Below are 20243 nucleotides of genomic sequence, written 5' to 3'. Positions count from 1 at the left end.
ATACAGTGGAGTTTGAGTTCCTAACTTGTGTTTATTGATCGTCAGAAAACATGTTATTTCTTACTAATTGAAGGAATAAGGTTTAAAAGACCGTTGGTCCCCCCCCCAACGGTGTTGGGAAACTCTAATAGGCGTCTTGCCTGTGACGTAGATGGTGGACAACACTCTAGAAGCTGCACTTAATTTAATGCAGAATGAGGAAAAGGTGTGTTGTTTTTGGCTGCAATCATTCAATGTACAGTGGGACATCTGTGAACAAATGGCCCAAAGATCCCAAAATATCCAGAAAATAGACTAAATTTGTCAACTTTAAACGGGCACTTTGGAAAGGACCCTCCACTCACTCCGTTATCTGTAGCTCATTTCACTGGCGCTTTTCCAACAATATGGGCATGTAAGGACACCAACGAAAGGTGTTCAAGAGCCTCTGTAACATGGAGGTAAACAGGGTAAGGACACTCACTTCGCCTGTTTTAGTTGGTGTTAGTTAACGTTAGCTTGACTCGCTAAACTCGGTGCTCAGATTATACTCGGCTACGTAGCTGCATTACGGAGGTTTATAGTGTCGGATGAATTCGAGTTCGACTTCGATCACATTTACAAGAATAACGGTACCTCTACATTTGAGTTTAGCTTATTGCTAGGCTATTGTCATGAATAATGTTGGTTATTTAGCTAGATACTGTCATAACAGTCAGTCATAACGGTGTTTTACCGCGGCGTTGTTCAGCTGTTGTCCACCAGTGACGTCACTGTCGCGTTCAAGAATTTCCGTAGAGAGCTCGGGTTTTTCCGTCAATTTAATAAAATTGTCAGTTTTAAAGCAAATTAAGCTGCTATTTTCATTTTAATTCATACTTATATCTGTCAGTCACTACAATAATGTGGAATATTCACGGAGGTCCATTAAGTGGTGTTTAGCCTTTAATTAAAATCGTGAATGTCACCTTTAATTCATAATATTTCAAGAATGTCGTTTTCTTTTGGTAGAACTGTGGAAAGGTGACATCAGATAAAATGTAGGCAGCAACCTTCACAGGGATTTGGAGAATTTCTTTCAGACTTAAAAAGGTTTCACAAATAAAGAAATACCTCCTACACATCAGCACCAGGTAGTTATTAGTTTTTCCAGAAAAATTATTTTCCAATTAATCATTATTATTCTTTAATTTTTGAAATATTGCCTTTCTATCCCATAATATTACAATTTTTTTCTCAAATTAAAAAATAATAATGAAATGAAGGTTGAATTTTTTGCTCAAAATCTTAACTTTTTCCCGCCATTTTGAAAGTGTTCCTTAAAGCAATATTAGGTAGTGTTTTTTGTTTTTTTTTTAATTACAGCTTCAAACCCATTGTGACGCTCCACTGACCTGTAACAGGGAGAAACGAGCCTTTGTTGTTGCTACTGTGGGCTCAGCACTACAGAAAGTGCACTATGTAACATCCGGAGGGTAGAAAACCACCCTTTCAAACTTGATTTCAGGACAGTGCTGTAAAAAATGAGTGACACTAACTGTAGGGGGAGCCCCAAAAATACAAAACATTACCTAGAGTTCCTTTAAACGCTGCTGTAGAATGAACAGAACGTTTGTGATTAAATGGTGGGAGACATTTACTCGGTTCCACATCCAACGGAACAAAGCATGTCCATGTCTCACATTTGATTGACCTCGTGAAACATGAGCTCCCGCGGGACGTGTGTCTCAGGTCCATACAGTTTCTTGGCTCTGTGCTCGAATGCGGTGACCATCTGCTTGACCACCTCATCAAAGAACACGGTCGCCAGCTGGGAGTGGAGCAGCGAGCGGAACTCGAATGATATCTGCAGTGGGGTCAGAGTTAAACAGAAGAGGTGGGGCACAGAGAGGAGAGATTACCAACATGAAATACAGAGAGTCCAGAGAGGGTTTAGAGAGGAAGCGCACTACTCACAGAGAAATCTACTGTGCAAGTACGTGGGTAACCAGGAATGCCGGGACTGAAGCGCCATATCGTTTCCAGGTGATTAAAGAGTTTACCATCGGTGCACACTGCCTAACATTAAAACAACAGAGGAATCCAGATAAAAACAGCTTCAGATTCTTAGAAACAACTGTGAAAAATGACCCTTCATTCTAACAATCTGATGCAAGGCACCCACTGAACCTGGCTTGTTGATGTCGTACAGTTAGCAGGCTTTATGTTTGTTAGATTAAAAATAACATTTAATATAAAGGTTCTATGCCAATTAAAGCAACACTAGGTAATATTTTTGCCTTAAAATTACAGCTTCAAAATCATTGTGATGCTTCACTGATCTGTAACAGTGAGAATAAGACTCTGTGGTTGCTAATCCAGGCTCAGCACTGCAGAAACGGCACTATGTAACGATTGAAGGAGGGTAGGAAACCACCCCCGCCTCACTCCCGATCGCCCTTGATTTCAGGACAGTGCTGTATAAATGAATTACTTTTTGCAATTGTAGGGGGAGCCCAGGAGCAAAAACAACACACCTTCCTGTTGCAGTTAGAACTGTGAATCCCAGCTAAGGTCCAGTTAGGAACTGATATTTTAGAGTGTCAGATATAGTGAATACTGACATTTTTGTGGCTTAAATGTAGAATAGATTTGTCACATTGAGACGGCACTTACTTTGACCAGGTGTGGGCGGACACAGCTGATCATAGACGTATATCGCTCTATCACCGGGGGGAAGCCCACCTCCAGCTCAGCTTTGGCGTGGCCAGACCGCCTCGTGATGGTTTGGGACTTTTTGCACCAGGGCACAAAATATTTATAGTCATCCACATTGGCTACGACGTCATACATCTCTTGCATCGAATACCTGCAGGTCACATGATGAGCGGTCAATGAGATTTACTTAAAGAAATTATATTTTATTCTAGAACTAAGCTGAATTTGAATTGAATTTAACATAAACGCAGAGAGTGAGAAATCAACATCACTCTCACACTGGTGAGTTTTACACAGACAATCCACCTACCAGTGTTTTTGGACTGCGAGTAAATAAAATAAAAAAATAAATTAAAAAAAAATTAGCACTGGGAGGAAACCCACACAAACACAGGGAGAACACACCAACCTCTTCACAGAGTGTCACGACCTGTTGCACCATTTTACCGCCCTCTCTCCAGAAAGTCTGCATTTTTATTGTCGCTTTTAAAACAAAAAGCTTGAATCTCCAAAAATGTCAAGAGAAGGAATAAAACACGATGGCAAAACTATGTGATTAGTGCTGTTAATCAATTATTTTAGCCCAAATTAAATGTAATCTACCTTCTGAGCACAATACAGGATTACGTCGGGTTACGTCAGTGCCGAGTTACGATGTTTCGTGGTTACGACATATCTCCCATTTACTGTATAAAGCCTTGTTTCGACTTAAGTGGTTTTGCGTCGTCAACGTCGTAACGTGAACTTCCTGTGTGGTGTGCGCGGCGCGGCGGAAGAATACACGGTTACGCGGCTCGGGACCGAGGAGGATCGGTGTTAGGATAGGATAAGTGCTTACAGTATGTTATTTACGTACAGTATTTACGTATGTTCCGACTTACACCGAAAATCGGTTTACGACGCGACGTAGGAACGGATCAACGTCGTAAGTCGAGGACCCCCTGTAGTAGCGAGGCTGTGTTTACATCGCTACATAAAACCGCTAATGTGTCACTAGACTCTTTAAAAAGAGTGGATTGTGGGAGAAATTTTGGCTAAATTTGGTAAAATGATTGTTTAGCTTTAAAAATAATTAACACATTAATTTAAGGTTTTGTTTTTGACAACACTAGTAATTATAATTTAGTGTGTAAGAAAAACAAATTCAAAATGTTATTTCTCATTAATAATAATAATAATAATAATAATAATATATAATTTAGTGTGAATCAGAGGCGCTACACGAAAGGTCACCATCTGTTCGGTTTGTTCTCCCTGTGTCTGCATGGGTTTTCTCCAGCTTCCCAAGTGTCTGAAAACGATGCTGACGAGTACAAATTTGTTGGTATTTTTCCGTAATAAAGTAAGAACGCACAATTTTCTCAGACATAACATTACACTGAATAAATTCCAAAATTCCATAGTTGACAAATAAAAATCAGTCATTGATTGTGATTTTAAAATAGTATGAAAAACTGAAAATGGCATTGACAAATTGATGGGACCTTTATCGTAGTATTTTGTTACTGCACTAATATTTTTTTTAAAGGCATTTACTCAAAATAATCCACTCCTACAGCTCTGAATGAGACTTCTGCACCTGCTGCAAGTGCCCACTCTTCCTGGGCAAACTGCTCTAGCTGTCTCAGGCTTGGAGTGTGTCTTCTCCAGACACGTCTCATCCCTTTCCACAGATGTTCCAGAGGATGCAGTTGAGGGCTCAGAGGCAGAGGCATCTTTTTTTTCTGGTATAAATCATTAGATATATATTTAAATTGCAGTTTCCAGATAATTGTACTTGCATTTTACCCACAGTCCTTTTCAGTAACAGCGCTGAATCTGAAACACACCCTTCTTCGGAGTGGAGTAGAGTACGGCTAGAGTAGGGACGCATTATTGTCTTACCCCATTATCCTCCTCTCAGAGTACTCTTTTCTCTTATTGCTGAGACTGATCAGACTCCTCCTGTGGTGAGTGGGGGTCAGCTCCACATCTTGAAAGCGAAGCATTCTCTGCGTCCTAGTCATTAAAATTCCACACGAGGACAGGTGCCTGTGAGGCGAGATTCAAACAGGTTGCACGGCTTACTGGGCTGTAATGATATGTTCTTTGTCAACAGCACAGTCAGCGGGAAAGAGATCTCGTAACATAACACCATCCCAGACCTTCACTGCTGTGTAAGTGTGGTTCGGCCTTGTCCTACTGACAGAGGGACTTTTTACAGTTCTTAAGCACGACCCATGTAAACTGAAGAGAGTCTCAACAGTGTCATTTAGCTGTCCTTTAATTAAGGAAAACCAGCGCTGTGTGGTCAAATGTTCAGGGGCCACTGAGCAGTTCTGATTTTAATTGTTAGTTAAATATCTTTTAGAGAAACATAAGTGCCGTGTGTGCTGGAGAAAACCTGTTTAAAAACAGCAATCTGGCCTGTTATTATTGAGGTTTAACTGCTGAGCCCCTGGAGTAACGCACCTGGAGATGCGCTGCCCCTGGTGGCTTCACAGGTGAACTGCAATAACACAGACAAAGACACTTATACAAGTATACTTCACTTTTACAGCACTCTCCTGAAATCTACTGGGAGATGAGAGGTTTCCTACCCTCCTCCAGACGTTGTATTCTCCCTATCACAGCTCAGTGGAGCGTCACCGTGATTTTAAAGCTGTAACGTTAAGGGTAAAATTCTACACGGTGTCCCTTTAACTCATAACTAAAGACAGGTAATGATGTTGGAGGATTAGTTCTGGATCACAACCACCAATTCAACTCATCTCAGAGGGTCTCTGCAGCTCCATCACTCCAGAGAACAGGGGTCCACGTTTCATTTCATGCCTTTTGTGAGTGAGTGAGTGAGTGAATGAATGGATGAGTGAGTGTCTCTGACCTGATGGGCCATCTCATACGGTCCGCACATTTCTCAGAGCTGCCACAATGACCAGGACGAAAAGTGGCCATTTCAAAAACCTCACTCAGTGTCCGCACACCCATGGGCACACGCCGGGTGCCGCCGCCAAATGCCATTAAACGAAGAGGGGAAATGGACGCTGCGGCAGGCTCCTGACAGGGCTTCACTAATAAAGAGAGGGTCCGCCGCTCACAGGCCCCCAGCAGTAAACACACAGCGGGGTTCTCCCTCCGCAGAACACTCGGGAACACACAGAGAGACCGGCTTTATCCGCGGAACTAACGGACTCGGCACGCCTTCCTCTCTCGGTGGAGTTAACGGCAGTAAACGACCAAACCCTAGAGTGATAGTGTGTGTGTGTGTGTGTGTGTGCGTGTGTAAACACAGGGAGCTTGACTCCGGTCTGTTACCGCAGTGAGCGCTGCCACCAGCTGAACTGGAGGTCCAACGTCTTACTAGCGACCTTCATAATAAATGTCTAACCCACACTATCTTCAAAAACCGGAAATATAGTTCGGTCAACACTGTCAGCAGTTTTGTGTTATTATCTGCAGCTCCTTCTCTGCCTGGCACTGCGTTGGCTTTGTACTTAAAGCAACAGTATTTGGTATTTTTGCCTTAAATTTACAGCTTCAAAATCATTGTAATCTTTCACTGACCTGTAATAGCGAGAACAGACCCTCTGTCGTGGCTACTCCTGGCTCAGCACTGCAGAAACGGCACTATGTAACTTTTGGAAGAGGGTAGGACCCAAAACCATATTTCCCCTCGATTTCAGGACAGTGCTGTAAAAATCAATTACACTCTGCAACTGTAGGGGGAGCCCATGAGCACAAATACCAGATTTTACCTACTGTTTGTTTAAAGGTGCCCTAGGTGATTTAATTTTAGTTTTGAAAATTGTAAATAATTAAAAAAAAAGATGTAACAATGACTACAATTAAACTGACTGGCACTCAGGTCAAAATGCATAGTGCATCTTTAAAAAGGAAGGGCCATGTATATTTACTAGATTGCAGATACCAGATTGCAGTGAGTTTCTTTTATCCTTAAATTCTGAACTATCCAACTGAATACTGCTGAATGCTACAGAGATTTAGTGCAGTACCTTGGTAGTGTGTTCAACACTTGAATCCATTTAAAATACATTTAAACAACATTGCTGACAGCTGTTTGTGTTTTATTGATGGTCATTAGCTAGAAGGAATGCTCTTTATGTTTGACACTGTTATGATCCAGGACTTAGGGCTTCACTGTGAGGCCTGGACCTCAGTGGATTTACCCTCTTTGTGTCTAAAATGGCTCCCTATTCCCTATATTATTCACTATATAGTGCACTACAGGAAACTGGATTCAGGAGGGTAGTGAACGATTTCAGACACTACCATGATTCTTTATGGGTAATTATTGTGGGCAATTGCTATCTGCTAGTGTACACGGGTTGTACAGTACTTTATTGTTTGAGTGCACTGAAAATTGTCCTGTGTTTTTGAACTACTACAAAATGGCGGAACCTCAAAATAGTGCACTATGTAGTGAATAGGTCACAGTTTCAAACACAACGTCTCAGTTCTCTGTGGAAATACTAGCTGAAGGTTTAAAAATATAGGCTTTTTACAACCAAATTAATGCACTATACGTCAAATATAAACAGATGATATTCAGTATAGGTAAAGGACTCCCTTTCTAAGCGCTCCTGTTTTGACTTTAGTAGTCAGTTTTGCTTGTATTACCTCTGCAGGTGATAAAAAAGCTTCAGTCTTAGAAGAGATCTCCTCTAGGGGCGCCGTTGGACAAACGTAGCCCTTTGTTTTAACAGGAGGATTTTTCAAAATATAAGTTCCTACTCTACTTATTATAATAAGAAATTCTAACAGTGAGCAGAACTTGGTGACTTTATAAGTAGTGCTCATACCCTCCAAAGAGAATCTCAAACAGAACTATTTATAATCGTGTAGGTCTTAATTCATTTTTAAGTTAATTTTTAAACTCTGCTTATCACACAAATGTATTACTTCATTTAATAAGTCTTTTATATCAGCTTCATCCTGTGTTACGGTGCACTCTTAAAAATGAAGGTGCTACAAAAGGTTCTTTGGGTGATGCCATAGAAGAACCACTTTTAGTTCCATAAAGAAGCATTTTTGTTATAATATGATTAAATGGGTAAAGCACGTTAAGATCGAGTGATGGATTTTTAAACCTTTAAAAGGTTCTTCACACTCACACATCTCCTAAACAAAGAAAAATGGTTCTTTGTGGAACCGAAAGTGGTTTTTCTATAGCATCGCTCAGACATTTTGTAGCACCTTTAATTTAAAGATTGTGGGTCCAATCACTGGGCACAATGCAGGAACACACCCAGTCCATCACATGGCATTGCACACTCACCCAGTCACTCAGTCACACCTGTGTGTGTTTACCTTGTTAATGTTTCTGTGTGGGTGCGCTAGAAGACATATCACAATTCCCAAACATGCAGATGAGCCAGCCAAGGTTTCTGATGTCATAAACCCAATGAACCAATCCCATTAACTCATGGAGTGGAGATATTGATAGAGGCAGGGACTAATTGTATATTTTTGGATTCATGTAAACTGAAAAAAAGCGAAGATTTAATGGCTTTACATCAGAAACCTTTGAAGGCATTAGGGTTTTCTTCTTGGGGAAAAAAAACTTTTATTGGAAGACCAGAGGGGGACTTAAAGGCTGTATACATAAATGAGCTCTGTTCTTATTGACTGCCCAGTATCATACCTTGTTCAAAAATAGTCCAGATGGAGAAAAAGGTTTTTTACAAACATATTTTAAAATAGACCATTTAAGAAAATTCAATTTTCCATATAATGTACAATTTAAAATGTGCAGGGGGTACTCTGCCTGCATTTATAATATACTAGATAACATTTTTCATATTAGAATATTAAGAAAAATATTTGATGTTCCATTCACTCCTCAGCCCTGTTCCAAAAGCCACGGTTGGTTATTTCCCAGCTGCGTGTAAATTCGAGGACAGTGAGACTGTAGGATGTCCCACTTCTCATTTTGCCAAACGAAGCGTGGTTGTGAATACCCACTACTTCTGAGGTTTATTACCCAGAATTCCTTGACATATAAGCGAGGACCAATAGGAAGGGACAGTTCTGTTTATGGCTGTATGACCAACACGGCAGAGAAAAATGTATTAAGATGTGAATATGAATGCACTTATATATTTTCTGAATTCACACAGAGCTGAATTCTGCTTGAAATATGAACTGAGCCTCTGTAGATTCCCAAATCCGATCATTTACAAACACAAGCTCAGGAGAATCAGAGGATTGTTTGTTTGTTTTTATAGACTTTCAATACAATGTACAATAATAGTTCAAGAAACACACAGCACAAATATAGAATATACATTTAAAAAAAAACAAGGCCGCTCCTTTTTTCCTTTAGCAAAATTCTCACCACAATTTAGAAACTTCACAGTCTTTGGATTATTAAGCATTCTGAGATTTTTTGTGTAGTATATTCTACTAAAACAAAACAAAAAAAATAAATATAGGTAAATTCTGTTGTTGTTGTAAAAGTAAAAAATTTCACAACTATTTCAAGAGGTTCGTTTTTAGATCAAAAACAAGTTGATTTTAAGGTTAAATTATAATCAGAATTGATACAAAAAAAACAGTAAAACATTCTCTTTTCAGAAACTGCTGACCGCACTACGATTATAGGAAAGAGGTACAAGGTTTTCATCACAACTTCCACAAAAGGTACAAATGGCGAGGCCCGCTTGGGTGACGTTAAAAAAGTGTGCACTTCGAAGAGGACTTCCGGCTATTAGCGAGAATTGGGACACGGCTCCCCCTCGGCCACGCCCGGCCACCATAGATATATAAGGGGCGTGACCTAGTCACGTGGTTCTGCGGTTGAGCGGCGGAAGGATGGTTGTTGTAGTTTTATAAACTGTTTCAACAAGTTTGTAACGAAGACACATGGGCACGTCTTTGGCTACGATCCCTAACGAAAGTAAAAGCGAGTAAAGCCCCTGCTTCTCCTCCTCCTTCATGTCGGCGTCTCCTCGCCGGGGAAGGCGTCCTGTGTGCGGTGGTCTCTGGTGGTCTCTGCCCCTCGTGTTGACGCTGAGCGCTGGGTCTCTCCGCACGTAGTGAACGGGTGAGTTACTTTGCTGTCAGAGCTTTTCCTGTTTAAAGTTGTTCACTGTCGAGTCAAAACTCAACGAGACCTTCGTTTAAACGTCGCTAAAATGTCGAAGCCAAAGCGAGGTCTCTTTACTGACCGTGAATGTATAACTTAATTATTCAGTGAAATATGTACAGCTGGCACTTCCTTCATTCATGTTTGTGAAATGTTCGGTGTCAGGGAACGCTGAAGTGTGCAGAAGCAGAAGTTTACACTAGAGCCCCAGTCTTCAACATTATTTACCTATTTCTTATGCTACACATTTATAAACCACATTATATTTGTTAATTAAATGTTTATATTACAATTATGAGTTGTTGATAATGGGCTTTGCACGGATAATATCATAGGCTTAATGTATTTAAAAAAATAATGCACCTTTACTGGGGGAAAAGTTTTATTTTATATATATTTTTTACAAAACACGTGGTTTTGAATATGTTACTAGGTGCACTAGGAAATAAAAAAAAAAACCCTTTCATACATTCACAATAACCCAGGACTGTTTTTCACCTGGAACAGCTGTATGTTTGAACAGCAACATCCATAACTTTTGTACCGAACATTACCTAGACTCCGGGTGACTGTCTGTGAGGAGTGTGGTGTGTTCTCCCTGTGTCTGCTTGGGTTTCCTCTGGGTGACTGTCTGTGAGGAGTGTGGTGTGTTCTCCCTGTGTCTGCGTGGGTTTCCTCCGGGTGACTGTCTGTGAGGAGTGTGGTGTGTTCTCCCTGTGTCTGCGTGGGTTTCCTCCGGGTGCTCTGCTTTCCTCCCATGCTCCAAAAACACGTGTTGGTAGATGGATTGGTGACTTAAGTGTCCATAGGTGTGTGTGTGTCACTCTGTCAAGGACTGGTGCCCCCTCCAGGGTGTGTTCCCACCTTGCGCCCAGTGATTCCGCAACCCCTAATTGGATGAGCGGTTTCAGACAATAAATGAATGAATGAATTACCTGGACTCACATTCAGAACCCCTAATAGTCCTGGGTGCATTAGCCAAGGTGACCTCCAGTGGCCAAACCTAAGAACTACAACAACAAAGACACGCTTTGTTCCACGGTGCCATTTTTCAGAATGGTTTTCAAAAACAAAGCACAGAAAGTTATTGAGCTGGTGCCGTGGTTAAAATAGTTACTGTTAATCACGTCCTTCATTTTTTAGAGTTAATTTATACTTGTTCAAAAATCAAATTAAATCACCCCATGCACCTTTAAGTACAAAGATTACAAGTCCACGCTGTTCACGGTTGTTGAGATTGGATATGAAGGTTTTCACTGTGAATGTGTCCCTGATATTGTCATTGAGTTAAATGCAGTCTCCCACTCTTCTGTCATTTTATAGTAAACATTGTGTAGTAATAAATATTACTTTGTTTCCAATAATTAATTTTTAGGGTTTTTTTTTTTAATAAAAACAATGATTGAACTTCGGTTGTTGGTAACGGTATAAAATGTTGATATAAGTTCCAGTCTGTTCAGTTTACAGGAATATGGCACTGATCAAAAGGTAGGTTTGATGCTATGATGTTCCGGGTCTTGGCTCTTACTGGACCTTAATGTATTTTAATGAAATACCCGTGGCCTAGTGAATTTCTCGAGGCTATATCACTATGGGACAGTTTCCCAGACATGGATTAAGCCTAGTCCTGGAATACACATTATTCTGAATCTCCACTGAAAGGAGGATATCCTGTCTGGAAAACCAGCCCCAAACCTTTTTCCTGACTGAATAAAGAGTATACACTCATACCGCCGTTATCAAAGTGATGACAGCCTTCTGTTTCTTTTCTAAGGTTTTTTTTAGGATGGATTCTGTACGCTGCCACTGGAATGGAGGGAGTGTGGAACAGGCCTGTAAGAAGCGCAAGCCCATGGTGGGTGCATTGTCCAGACTGGCTGAACTCATGGCTCGTGTAGAGCATAAACAAGAAGGACAGTCTCTGAAGACCCAGCAGTTCAGTCCTTCCATATGTAAAGAGTGCGGTCAGAAATGCTCAGATCTGGACAGTCTGGCCTGCCACCAGAAGAGCGAGCATGCTCTGCGTAAGCCTCATGGCTGTCGTCACTGTGGCCAGGAGTTTGCGCTCGCGTCTACACTGCAGCTGCACCGATGTCTCAGCGTCCCCTCGCCGTGTAAGGTGTGTAAAGGGAAGAAAGGCTCTTCCTGCCCCTCGTGTCAAGCTCAGGTGACAGGTCCCCATAGCCCAGAGGAGACGGCCCACCCTTTAAACCACAGGCTTCACCATGACGACAGTCCCTATGCCTGCGCCCCATGTGGGAGAGCCTTCAGTCATAAGCAGGATCTTCTTTACCACCAGCAGGCTGGAGTCTGTCAGCCAGCCCCACTGAGCCCTAAAACGTTAGCTCCTCCTCCGTCTGTGCTCCCCCGCTCTCCTGACGATGCGCCCGTGCCCTCCTACCCCTCCCTTCCGCCGTCGCCCTCAGGGACGACAGATTGCCCGTTTTCTTGCGACGCCTGCCCAAAAACATTCCGCACCCCGCAGGGCCTGGCTGCACATCAGCGCTTTGCTCATACGAATAGCTGGAGGAAGAAAAAGTGTGCTTCCTTTCCATGCCGGTCCTGCGACAAGGTGTTCTCCAAGACCACCGCGCTGTACCTTCACAGGAAGGAGGAGCACAGACGGGAGAGTTTGGGGATGAGACAGCAGAGGAGCTCCAAGAAGAGCACGCGACAGCAAAAGAAAGGCGAGACCTACCCGTGTTCGCACTGCGGAAAGGTGTTCCTGCACCACCTCACTCGCTGGGCGCATTTCAGGAGCTATAGCGCCCATTATCAGGCGCACCTCGCAAAAAACGGGAACTCAGGGAAAGTGCAGAAAGCTGACCGAGCCGCCAAAGACCTCAAAACGGCCAAAGGCCTGAAGGTTAAACGCGTCTCAAAACCTTCCAAGGAGTCCAAGCTTGGTAAGACTTGCAGGAAGAGACCGCAGCTACGTTTGAAGACCAGGCGGCAGAAGAAGGCAGAAAAGGAGGATACAGACGTACGAGAAGATGACGGGGAGTTCCCTTGCCCCTCGTGTGAGGAGGTCTTCAAGACTCGCTCTGCCTTCCAACAGCATGAAAAAATTCACCAGTCTTCACAGACCCCTCATCAGTGTAGTGTGTGTGCTGGTGGGATTGCACTGCCTGAGGTGGATGGGTGCTCTGTGGACAAAGTCTATCACTGTGTTCCCTGTAAGAAGGCCTTTGTGAAGCTCGGTACGTTTCTGCAACACTGTACGACACATCTCCATAGCGTTGACGACGGGAAAGATGGTGAAGACCAGCCAGGTAAAGAATGACGAGGCAAACGATGAGGTCTCGCCGAAATAACGTCAGAAGTTCTCCGCTACATACGTCTTCCTCTGACATCTCCAGAGTCGTAGGTTCCTGTGTTTAGTAGCTCTTCTTCATCATCTGTGAAATGCTAGCTTTTAGCGCACCGTGCCAATGACTTCTTATAGATCTCAGTGAAACACTGCCATCCATCGTTGAAGAAAATGGGCACAACATTAATCACCAGAGACATGCTCACAAGACGCACACTCTGAATGTTAGACTGCTTTTGCTGAAACATACACTGTTACTATGGAATGTTGTTTACTGTTTTAGGCCGAACTAGCAATGCGCTAGTGGAATGCTTTGTGGAACAGTTCAGCTTCATTGTTAATAGCTATAACCCTGTACACACACACACACACACACAGACCACAGAGACAGCCGCGATGGTTCAGAGATCAGCTGTTCTGGTTGATCATGTTCCTATGACTCTTGTGTGACGTTTGCTTAATCCTTTTCTGTGCAGACTTCTCTGAAACTAGAAGAAAAACTGCAGTGTTTATCACTGAAAATGACTTTCTTTAGATACTACTCCTAGCAAAAAATGATGGCATCAACACACTCACTCAGTGCCTGGACACACAGCTTATTTACTTCAGCGCAGACCACACATCAGACTCAAAAATAATGTTGTTTAGTAGTTGAACATTCTGACTGTGAAACATACCTCAGACAAATGATGAATTATATTAATGAATGGCTTATACACTAAAGGTTCACTGGATTAGAAACATGCCTTGTGAAGGACTGGCGCCCCCTCCAGGGTGTATTCCCGCCTTGCGCCCAGTGATTCCAGGTAGGCTCTGGACCCCCGCGACCCTAAAATGGATAAGCGGTTACAGATAATGGATGGATGGATGGATTAGAAACACCCGTCTAGTGTCTACACTCATTCTCCATTTGACCATCCAATGAGACCTCTCTCTCTTTATCACTCTCTCTCTCTCACACTCGCATTCTCTCTCTCACTCTCTTTATCTCTCTCTCTTGCGTTCTCACACGCTCGTGTTATCTCTCTCTCTCACACTCTCTCACACTCTCACATTCTCTCTCTCGCTCTCTCTCTCTTTATCTCTATCTCTCTTGCGTTCTCACACTCTCTCGTGTTCTCTCTCACTCTCACGCTCTCTCTCTCTATCTCTCACATTCTCTTTCGCGCTATCACTCGCGCATTCTCTCTCTTGCACTCTCTTTATCTCTCGCGCTCTCTATCTCTCTCTGTCACAGAATAAAAAGATTTAACGTTAAAACGATGCTGGAGCTTGTGACTGAGGTGATGAGGTTATAATGTGATGAAATAAAGATGAAAACATTCAGGTTTCTTTTTCATTAAGGTTATGTTTTGCGGGTCAGTTTAAAGAGCACTAGCGCTTCAAAGCTCCTCCAAATGTTACATAGTGCAGTTTCTGCAGTGCTGAGTCTCTGTTCTCCCTGCTACAGCTCAGAGGAGCTTCACAGTGATTGTGAAATGGTAACTGTGAGGTAAAATGATTGTGTAGTGGTCCTTTGAAAAGTTGGCATTCACTGCCTCAGCAGGTGTCCATTTGAAAATTAAATCTACAGAAAATGTCCGATGGTGATGTAAGTCTCTTTATAATTTCAAGTTGAATTTGTGTTTCACCAAAGAGCAGTTGTAAAGCATTTCGTCAGGAAAGAAATCAACTCAGTGACACGTCCAGTGAACGGGCCTCGGTATGAAATGCAAAAAAATAAATCAGATACTATTTGAAAAAGCTGGAGCCTTTATTTATTTTATTTTATTATTTTTTTTAAGTTATCGTTGCCTGGTTTTACTTATTTCCTCTGACTTCTGCAAATACACGCTGTTAAATCAAATGTTCTAAAGTGAAGTGTGTGGTGTGTTTCACAGAACCAGAACGCTCGGCTCTAATCGTTACAGTGTTGTTTCTTATCTCTGATCTGTATATTGCAGCTTTAAAGTACATTTCTGGTTGAATACCTTCCCTCATTTTAACTAAGGGTCGAAGCTGACAGAAAAGAACCTTATCTTTTGTAGTTTGGGCTTTTCTGAACCCGTCTCAGATGGTGCCTTTACAGCAGAGGAGGCTGTGCCTGTGTTTCTCTAAAGCAGCTGAGATGAGCTGCATGAACACGTTTGTTGTAGACAGACGTTTTTCAGTAGTTTTTAAACAATATGAAGTTCAGCACTGAAGTCATAAACATATTCACAGACTACCTCTCCACATCTGCTCTTAGTGTCCACCCTCGGGCATTGAGTCCACCATTGTGTTTAAATGTCTTTGATCTGTATGTGCATTATAGGGTTAAATGTTTCAGACTGATGATGATGTGATATCATTCGTTGTCATCTGTTTTTTAAAAAAGGCCTAAATTGATAGACAACTCTGTTATGATCTTCTTAAGTGAACTCAATCTAACTGAAGAACCCAAAGCAAAAATATAATTAAACTGTGATTCAGAGCAAATTCATCTCTGGGAAAGGAAAAGGATCCTGTAGAAGTCAGGGTTCTGGTGCCTTCTGTATAGTTCTGTTCTACCAGTGGGACATTTGAAAGCTTAGTCTTGTAGAATTTTCATTTTTGCCAATTTTTGTGAAGAGATGAACTATAATTAAACTTTTGCTGTGACAATTAATTAAAAACTGGTCTTTTTCATAAACATTTCAGTTCATAAACGTTGTCTGTTTTGACCTGTGTGAACTATTATCAGTGGTGTGTATTTCTGCACAAAAATGTATTGCTATTTGTTATATTTCATCAAAATATTAAAGGAACACTGTTTAATATTTTTTACCATAAAATTACAGCTTCAAAATCATTGTGACACTTCACTGAGCTGTAAAAGGAGATTAGAGCCTCTGTCATTGCTACATTGGGCTTATCACTGCAGAAACTGCACTATGTAACTATTGGAGAAGGGTAGGAAACCACATCATTCCCTCTATGAATATGAATTACACTAGGGGGCGCCCCTGGAGCAGAATACACAAATCTTACGTAGTGTTCCTATATGTTTAATATGTGTGATTGGGACGTATAGGATAACATTACAATACAAAAGACTGCTTTGTTGAGAATAGTACCATGATAAATATCACATCAGAAAGTACACCACTGATAGCAGTGAGGTTATTAGGGTCTAATATGTAGCGTAGTGGCCCTGTACCATACACTTGCCTTGGGCCATTTGCTTGTGTGACTTGTTTAGGTTTTATTCCAAAATGGAGCTCACTGGTGCCCCCTATGTACACACAACCTGCTGAACAGTAGAGGACCAATCAGAGTGGATTATTTTATTATTATTATTTTTCAATATAGCTCTCTGTCTTATACTTTGATTTGCTTTTCATTTTAATGTTATAGATTAACCACAAATTCCTATTCTGATTTATGATGGGAGGAGTTGGTGTGTTCTCCCCGTGTCCGCGTGGGTTTCCTCCGGGTGCTCCGGTTTCCTCCCACAGTCCAAAAACACACGTTGCAGGTGGATTGGCGACTCGAAAGTGTCCGTAGGTGTGAGTGAATGTGTGTGTGTCTGTGTTGCCCTGTGAAGGACTGGCGTCCCCTCCAGGGTGTATTCCCGCCTTGCGCCAATGATTCCAGGTAGGCTCTGGACCCCCCGCGACCCTAAATTGGATAAGCGGTTACAGATAATGGATGGATTTATGATGGTGGGCTTTCTGCTGATTGGATGAAGCTGTGCCCTGGTTTATCGGGAAATTAAAAGAGTTGAGTTAGTTGTAAACAGCCCAAAGAAACTGACCAACATGATTGATGGGATGGACAGAGCCGTTGGTGTAGAGACTAGGACTGAGAGTAGAAGCTTGGATTCCATCAAGGAGCAACTAACGGCTTTGAACTCCGAGATCGAACGTCTGGAAGACCAGAGCAAAAATGGAAGTTTGAATCAGAGGCACTACGAGCTCACAATTAGCTCAGGTCTCTGATTCTAACAAGCTGAACTGTATCAGTTTTGGCTGCCCCTGCTATCAGAGGCCTTGAGCGGCTGATACACCAACTCCTCCAGAGAACGGTCGCACCTCCACTGTCTGAGCTGGGGGCTCAAGGACACGTGCCTTCACAAACTGAACCTGCCATTTATTCATAAAGCATGATTTTACATTGCAGTTCAGAGCAGGTGTGTTTTGCACAATTCTGTTGGTGCTGTGGCTGTGTGCCGGTGACAAATTTAAAACAATTTACAAGAAACAACTAAATTACAAACAAGCTTCTGAATGAGATACTGCTTCAGTCTCACCCTGAACAGAGTAGCAACCAGTATTTGCTGTGTATTATGTATTTTTTAGTCAAATTCTTGTATTATACTTCCTCATGAACAACTTTTGGTACTTCATCAGGTGAAATGAGTTTTAAAAGCTGTAAAAGGCACTGTGGAAGCATTTGATAGAGTTCACTGTGTATACAAACACTTCCTGTCCTCCATCTGCACTTCACGCAGTGACGTAAAAGCACCCAAAATGTAGGCTTGGAGGAGGCCCACAGGGCTAACGGCTCCGTGTATGACTGGGCCCCTGCTCATCCTACCAGCAGGGGGAGACACACAGCGCCTCTCCGCGGAAACGTCACATCCGACTTCAGACGCGTGTTCCTCGTTTTTAGAACCGCGAATCGTTCGGTGTTTTCTGTTGTTGTGTCTCCGTTAACGCTAAGTAAACATGAGCAAAGCGCACCCCCCGGAGCTGAAGAAGTGAGTACGGGCGTCTGTGAGAGGGCGGTTGGGCTGTGCGAGGTTTTCGGGAGGTTTAATTGGTGTGAAGCGCTCCTCGGCGCAAGTTTAGCTCCGCAGCTAACGTTAACTCCGCCGGTAGCGTTAGAACACAGAGGAACCACAGTTCTCACCTCCCGCTTTAATAACTTTAATAGGACCGGGGCTTTTATAAACATTCCCCCGCTGTAAGGCCCAAAGCTAATGGTATATATTTGTGGAGAAAACCTGTTTAAAATCCCCCTTTTTTCGGAACTTATTCACAAGCTGCATCCAAAAACGTAAATCGTTAGTTTTAAAGTTGAGGTTAGTTTAGTAGCTAGTCACTCTCAACGGAAGCGGTTAGAGGCCCCACAAATACACGAAAACAAACGTGTGTGTGATGTTACTGTTGATTGTATTGTAAATGTATTTATTTAAGATATTTTTAAAAGACAAACAGCAGTGTTTGAATCTGTGGAAGCCCTATTATAAGACCATCATTCGGCGTAAATATGATTTTCTCAAGATATCTACAGTTTTATTGCAGTGTGGAGTAGACACCTTTAACCTGTTGTTTCTGGAAAATAATGTTTATTTTCTCAACATCTAACAAAAGTATTTCTTAAAGAGTAGCTTCTTGATCTGAGCTGCAGACTAAAACATGGATGAACATAAAAATAAATGTTACTAACGTTTATTTTTTGTGTTTATTTGTAGGTTCATGGACAAGAAGCTCTCGTGTGAGTAAAACAACCTCAGATAAGGACAGGGAAAAGTGAAAAGCCACATTCAACATGTTTGCTGTGAATGTCTGAAGAGCGTTATGTTTTAAATCTGTGAACAGCTCTAGAACCACAGTGTTGAGGGTTTAGAATTAAAGACACACCATCTCACTTTGAATCTGTTTAGATTATATTTCCTTACCCCTAATTATTTAAATAGTAACATGATCATTTTTTAATCAGGGTCCCACTCCTGCATTTCATTGGCACAAGTCATTTTCACCAACTGTTTTCTACCTTCTCTTGTCTGTTGTAGTGAAGCTGAATGGAGGCCGGCATGTCCAGGGCATCTTACGAGGATTTGACCCCTTTATGAATCTAGTGGTGGATGACACTTTAGAAATGTCTCCAGGAGGACAACAGAATGCCATTGGCATGGTGGTCAGTAGCCCCTGTGTAAACACGCCTGTCAATTGTCCAATGAGAGAATGAGATGAGATCTTAGTGGGCCTTGTGTTTTGGAGTCAAGAATGTTCTCAAATAAGAACTCGGAGCTTTACACTTGCTTTATTCATGTGACGAATATAAGTGACCTCTGAAAATCAGCCCTGTTTCACTCTGAGGTTCACAGACGTTACAAAGCAACAACACAGTCTATAAAATCAACCCAAGAAGGAAATAACTCACATGTTTGATCTCTGTCAAAGCTGCTGGACCTGTGAGAGACCATGCTGGGTGTGTGGGCATATTTCAGAGAGGTTAATTGCAAGAAGTGTTGGACTGTGTGTAGAATCCTTTACTTGGACAGATATGTACAGACTCCCGAGAGTCAAACTGAGTCCCATTCTAAATAAAAGGAAATGAATATGGAGTGTCCCATGTGTGTGTTTTCACCACTAATGAGTCGACCTTAATAATGACCTCAGAACTCTCATAAAAATCATTGACTCATAAAAATTTCAATTTCAATTACAATTTTTGTAAACAGTTCTTTCTTTTTTCATTTCCAGGTCATCAGAGGAAACAGTATAATCATGCTGGAGGCTCTTGAGAGAGTATGAGGCTGACTTCCACACGCCCCCTGCCCTGTTATTTTACACACTTTGTGTTATATATATATATATTTTTTTTTGCCTTTTTCCTGACGTGAAAATGGTTGTTAGTTGTTAATAAAAAATGAAACGCTGTTGATGGGATTTAGGGTGCTGTTTGTAGACTCTCCTTAATTGGTCTTTGTTTCTTTTGTCATTTTTTTATATAATAACTTAAATTTTGTGTATCACTCATGATCCATTTTTCAATAAATTTGAAGTTAACTGCCATCGTTTGTTTATTTATTAATGGTAATGTACATTTGAATCCATTTTGATCCTTACACTTTCAGAAAGGTAACAGTGTGAGCCAATCAAGGTGTCAAGTCTGTATCTAAATTATCATATGGTTTTGTACAAGTGATCCAGAATGCAATATAATCTGTGCCTGCTCTCACTAAAGTCTATGTAGCTGAAATCCATCAGATCCTCACAGCATTGTTCCTCTCTTTTTAAATGTATATTGACCTTATTGAAACAGCCCTCGTGCAGGAGTAAATAAACAAAGGACTAAGTATACTAAAAATCCACAATGCGTACGGGGGACCAGTTTATTTTTGAGTCTAGTAAATGCTTGATGCAATTGTCCCACAATCCTTAGGGAAACAATGGGAGGTGTCTAGAAAAAAATAAAGTTGGAGTACTTCTGGTTAAAGGAACG

At 41.7% G+C, this 20243-nt stretch overlaps 3 protein-coding genes across 3 annotated transcripts; 2 read left to right on the top strand and 1 right to left on the bottom strand.

Moving 5' to 3' along the window:
• Nucleotides 1-621: 621 nt before the first annotated feature.
• coq10a (coenzyme Q10A) lies at nucleotides 622-5926 on the bottom strand. Its single transcript, XM_066672097.1, has 5 exons — nucleotides 5540-5926; nucleotides 4561-4707; nucleotides 2635-2827; nucleotides 1936-2037; nucleotides 622-1825 (listed from the first exon to the last, which is right to left on the bottom strand). The coding sequence occupies exons 1-5, from the start codon at nucleotides 5674-5676 to the stop codon at nucleotides 1658-1660; spliced, it is 747 nt and encodes a 248-aa protein (XP_066528194.1). The 5' UTR covers nucleotides 5677-5926; the 3' UTR covers nucleotides 622-1657.
• A 3557-nt stretch (nucleotides 5927-9483) lies between these two features.
• On the top strand, nucleotides 9484-15829 carry si:ch211-148l7.4 (uncharacterized protein LOC563603 homolog). The gene is made up of 2 exons (XM_066673309.1): nucleotides 9484-9718; nucleotides 11535-15829. Exon 2 carries the CDS (start codon nucleotides 11547-11549, stop codon nucleotides 13041-13043), a length of 1497 nt encoding a protein of 498 aa, XP_066529406.1. The 5' UTR covers nucleotides 9484-9718; nucleotides 11535-11546; the 3' UTR covers nucleotides 13044-15829.
• Nucleotides 15830-17565: 1736 nt separating this feature from the next.
• On the top strand, nucleotides 17566-19821 carry snrpg (small nuclear ribonucleoprotein polypeptide G). The gene is made up of 4 exons (XM_066672248.1): nucleotides 17566-17769; nucleotides 18487-18509; nucleotides 18808-18932; nucleotides 19502-19821. Exons 1-4 carry the CDS (start codon nucleotides 17738-17740, stop codon nucleotides 19550-19552), a joined length of 231 nt encoding a protein of 76 aa, XP_066528345.1. The 5' UTR covers nucleotides 17566-17737; the 3' UTR covers nucleotides 19553-19821.
• The last annotated feature ends 422 nt before the right edge of the window (nucleotides 19822-20243 follow it).

Source organism: Hoplias malabaricus, chromosome 5 (assembly GCF_029633855.1).
Source record: "Hoplias malabaricus isolate fHopMal1 chromosome 5, fHopMal1.hap1, whole genome shotgun sequence".
Taxonomy (NCBI): domain Eukaryota; kingdom Metazoa; phylum Chordata; class Actinopteri; order Characiformes; family Erythrinidae; genus Hoplias; species Hoplias malabaricus.
Note: the sequence above shows the minus strand (reverse complement) of the source record. Positions and strands in the feature narration are given on the sequence as shown.

What these genes read in the sequence shown, in the direction of transcription:
- coq10a (XM_066672097.1), bottom strand. Translation starts at nt 5,676, where the DNA reads ATGGCATTTGGCGGCGGCACCCGGCGTGTGCCCATGGGTGTGCGGACA. An exon ending in TCTGAGAGGAGGATAATGGG is followed by an intron (nt 2,828 to 4,560) that starts GTAAGACAATAA and finishes TGTGACCTGCAG; the next exon opens with GTATTCGATGCAAGAGATGT. An exon ending in CTTGCACAGTAGATTTCTCT is followed by an intron (nt 1,826 to 1,935) that starts GTGAGTAGTGCG and finishes ACCCCACTGCAG; the next exon opens with ATATCATTCGAGTTCCGCTC.
- si:ch211-148l7.4 (XM_066673309.1), top strand. Translation starts at nt 11,547, where the DNA reads ATGGATTCTGTACGCTGCCACTGGAATGGAGGGAGTGTGGAACAGGCC.
- snrpg (XM_066672248.1), top strand. Translation starts at nt 17,738, where the DNA reads ATGAGCAAAGCGCACCCCCCGGAGCTGAAGAA. An exon ending in CATGGACAAGAAGCTCTCGT is followed by an intron (nt 18,510 to 18,807) that starts GTGAGTAAAACA and finishes TGTCTGTTGTAG; the next exon opens with TGAAGCTGAATGGAGGCCGG. An exon ending in AGAATGCCATTGGCATGGTG is followed by an intron (nt 18,933 to 19,501) that starts GTCAGTAGCCCC and finishes TTTCATTTCCAG; the next exon opens with GTCATCAGAGGAAACAGTAT.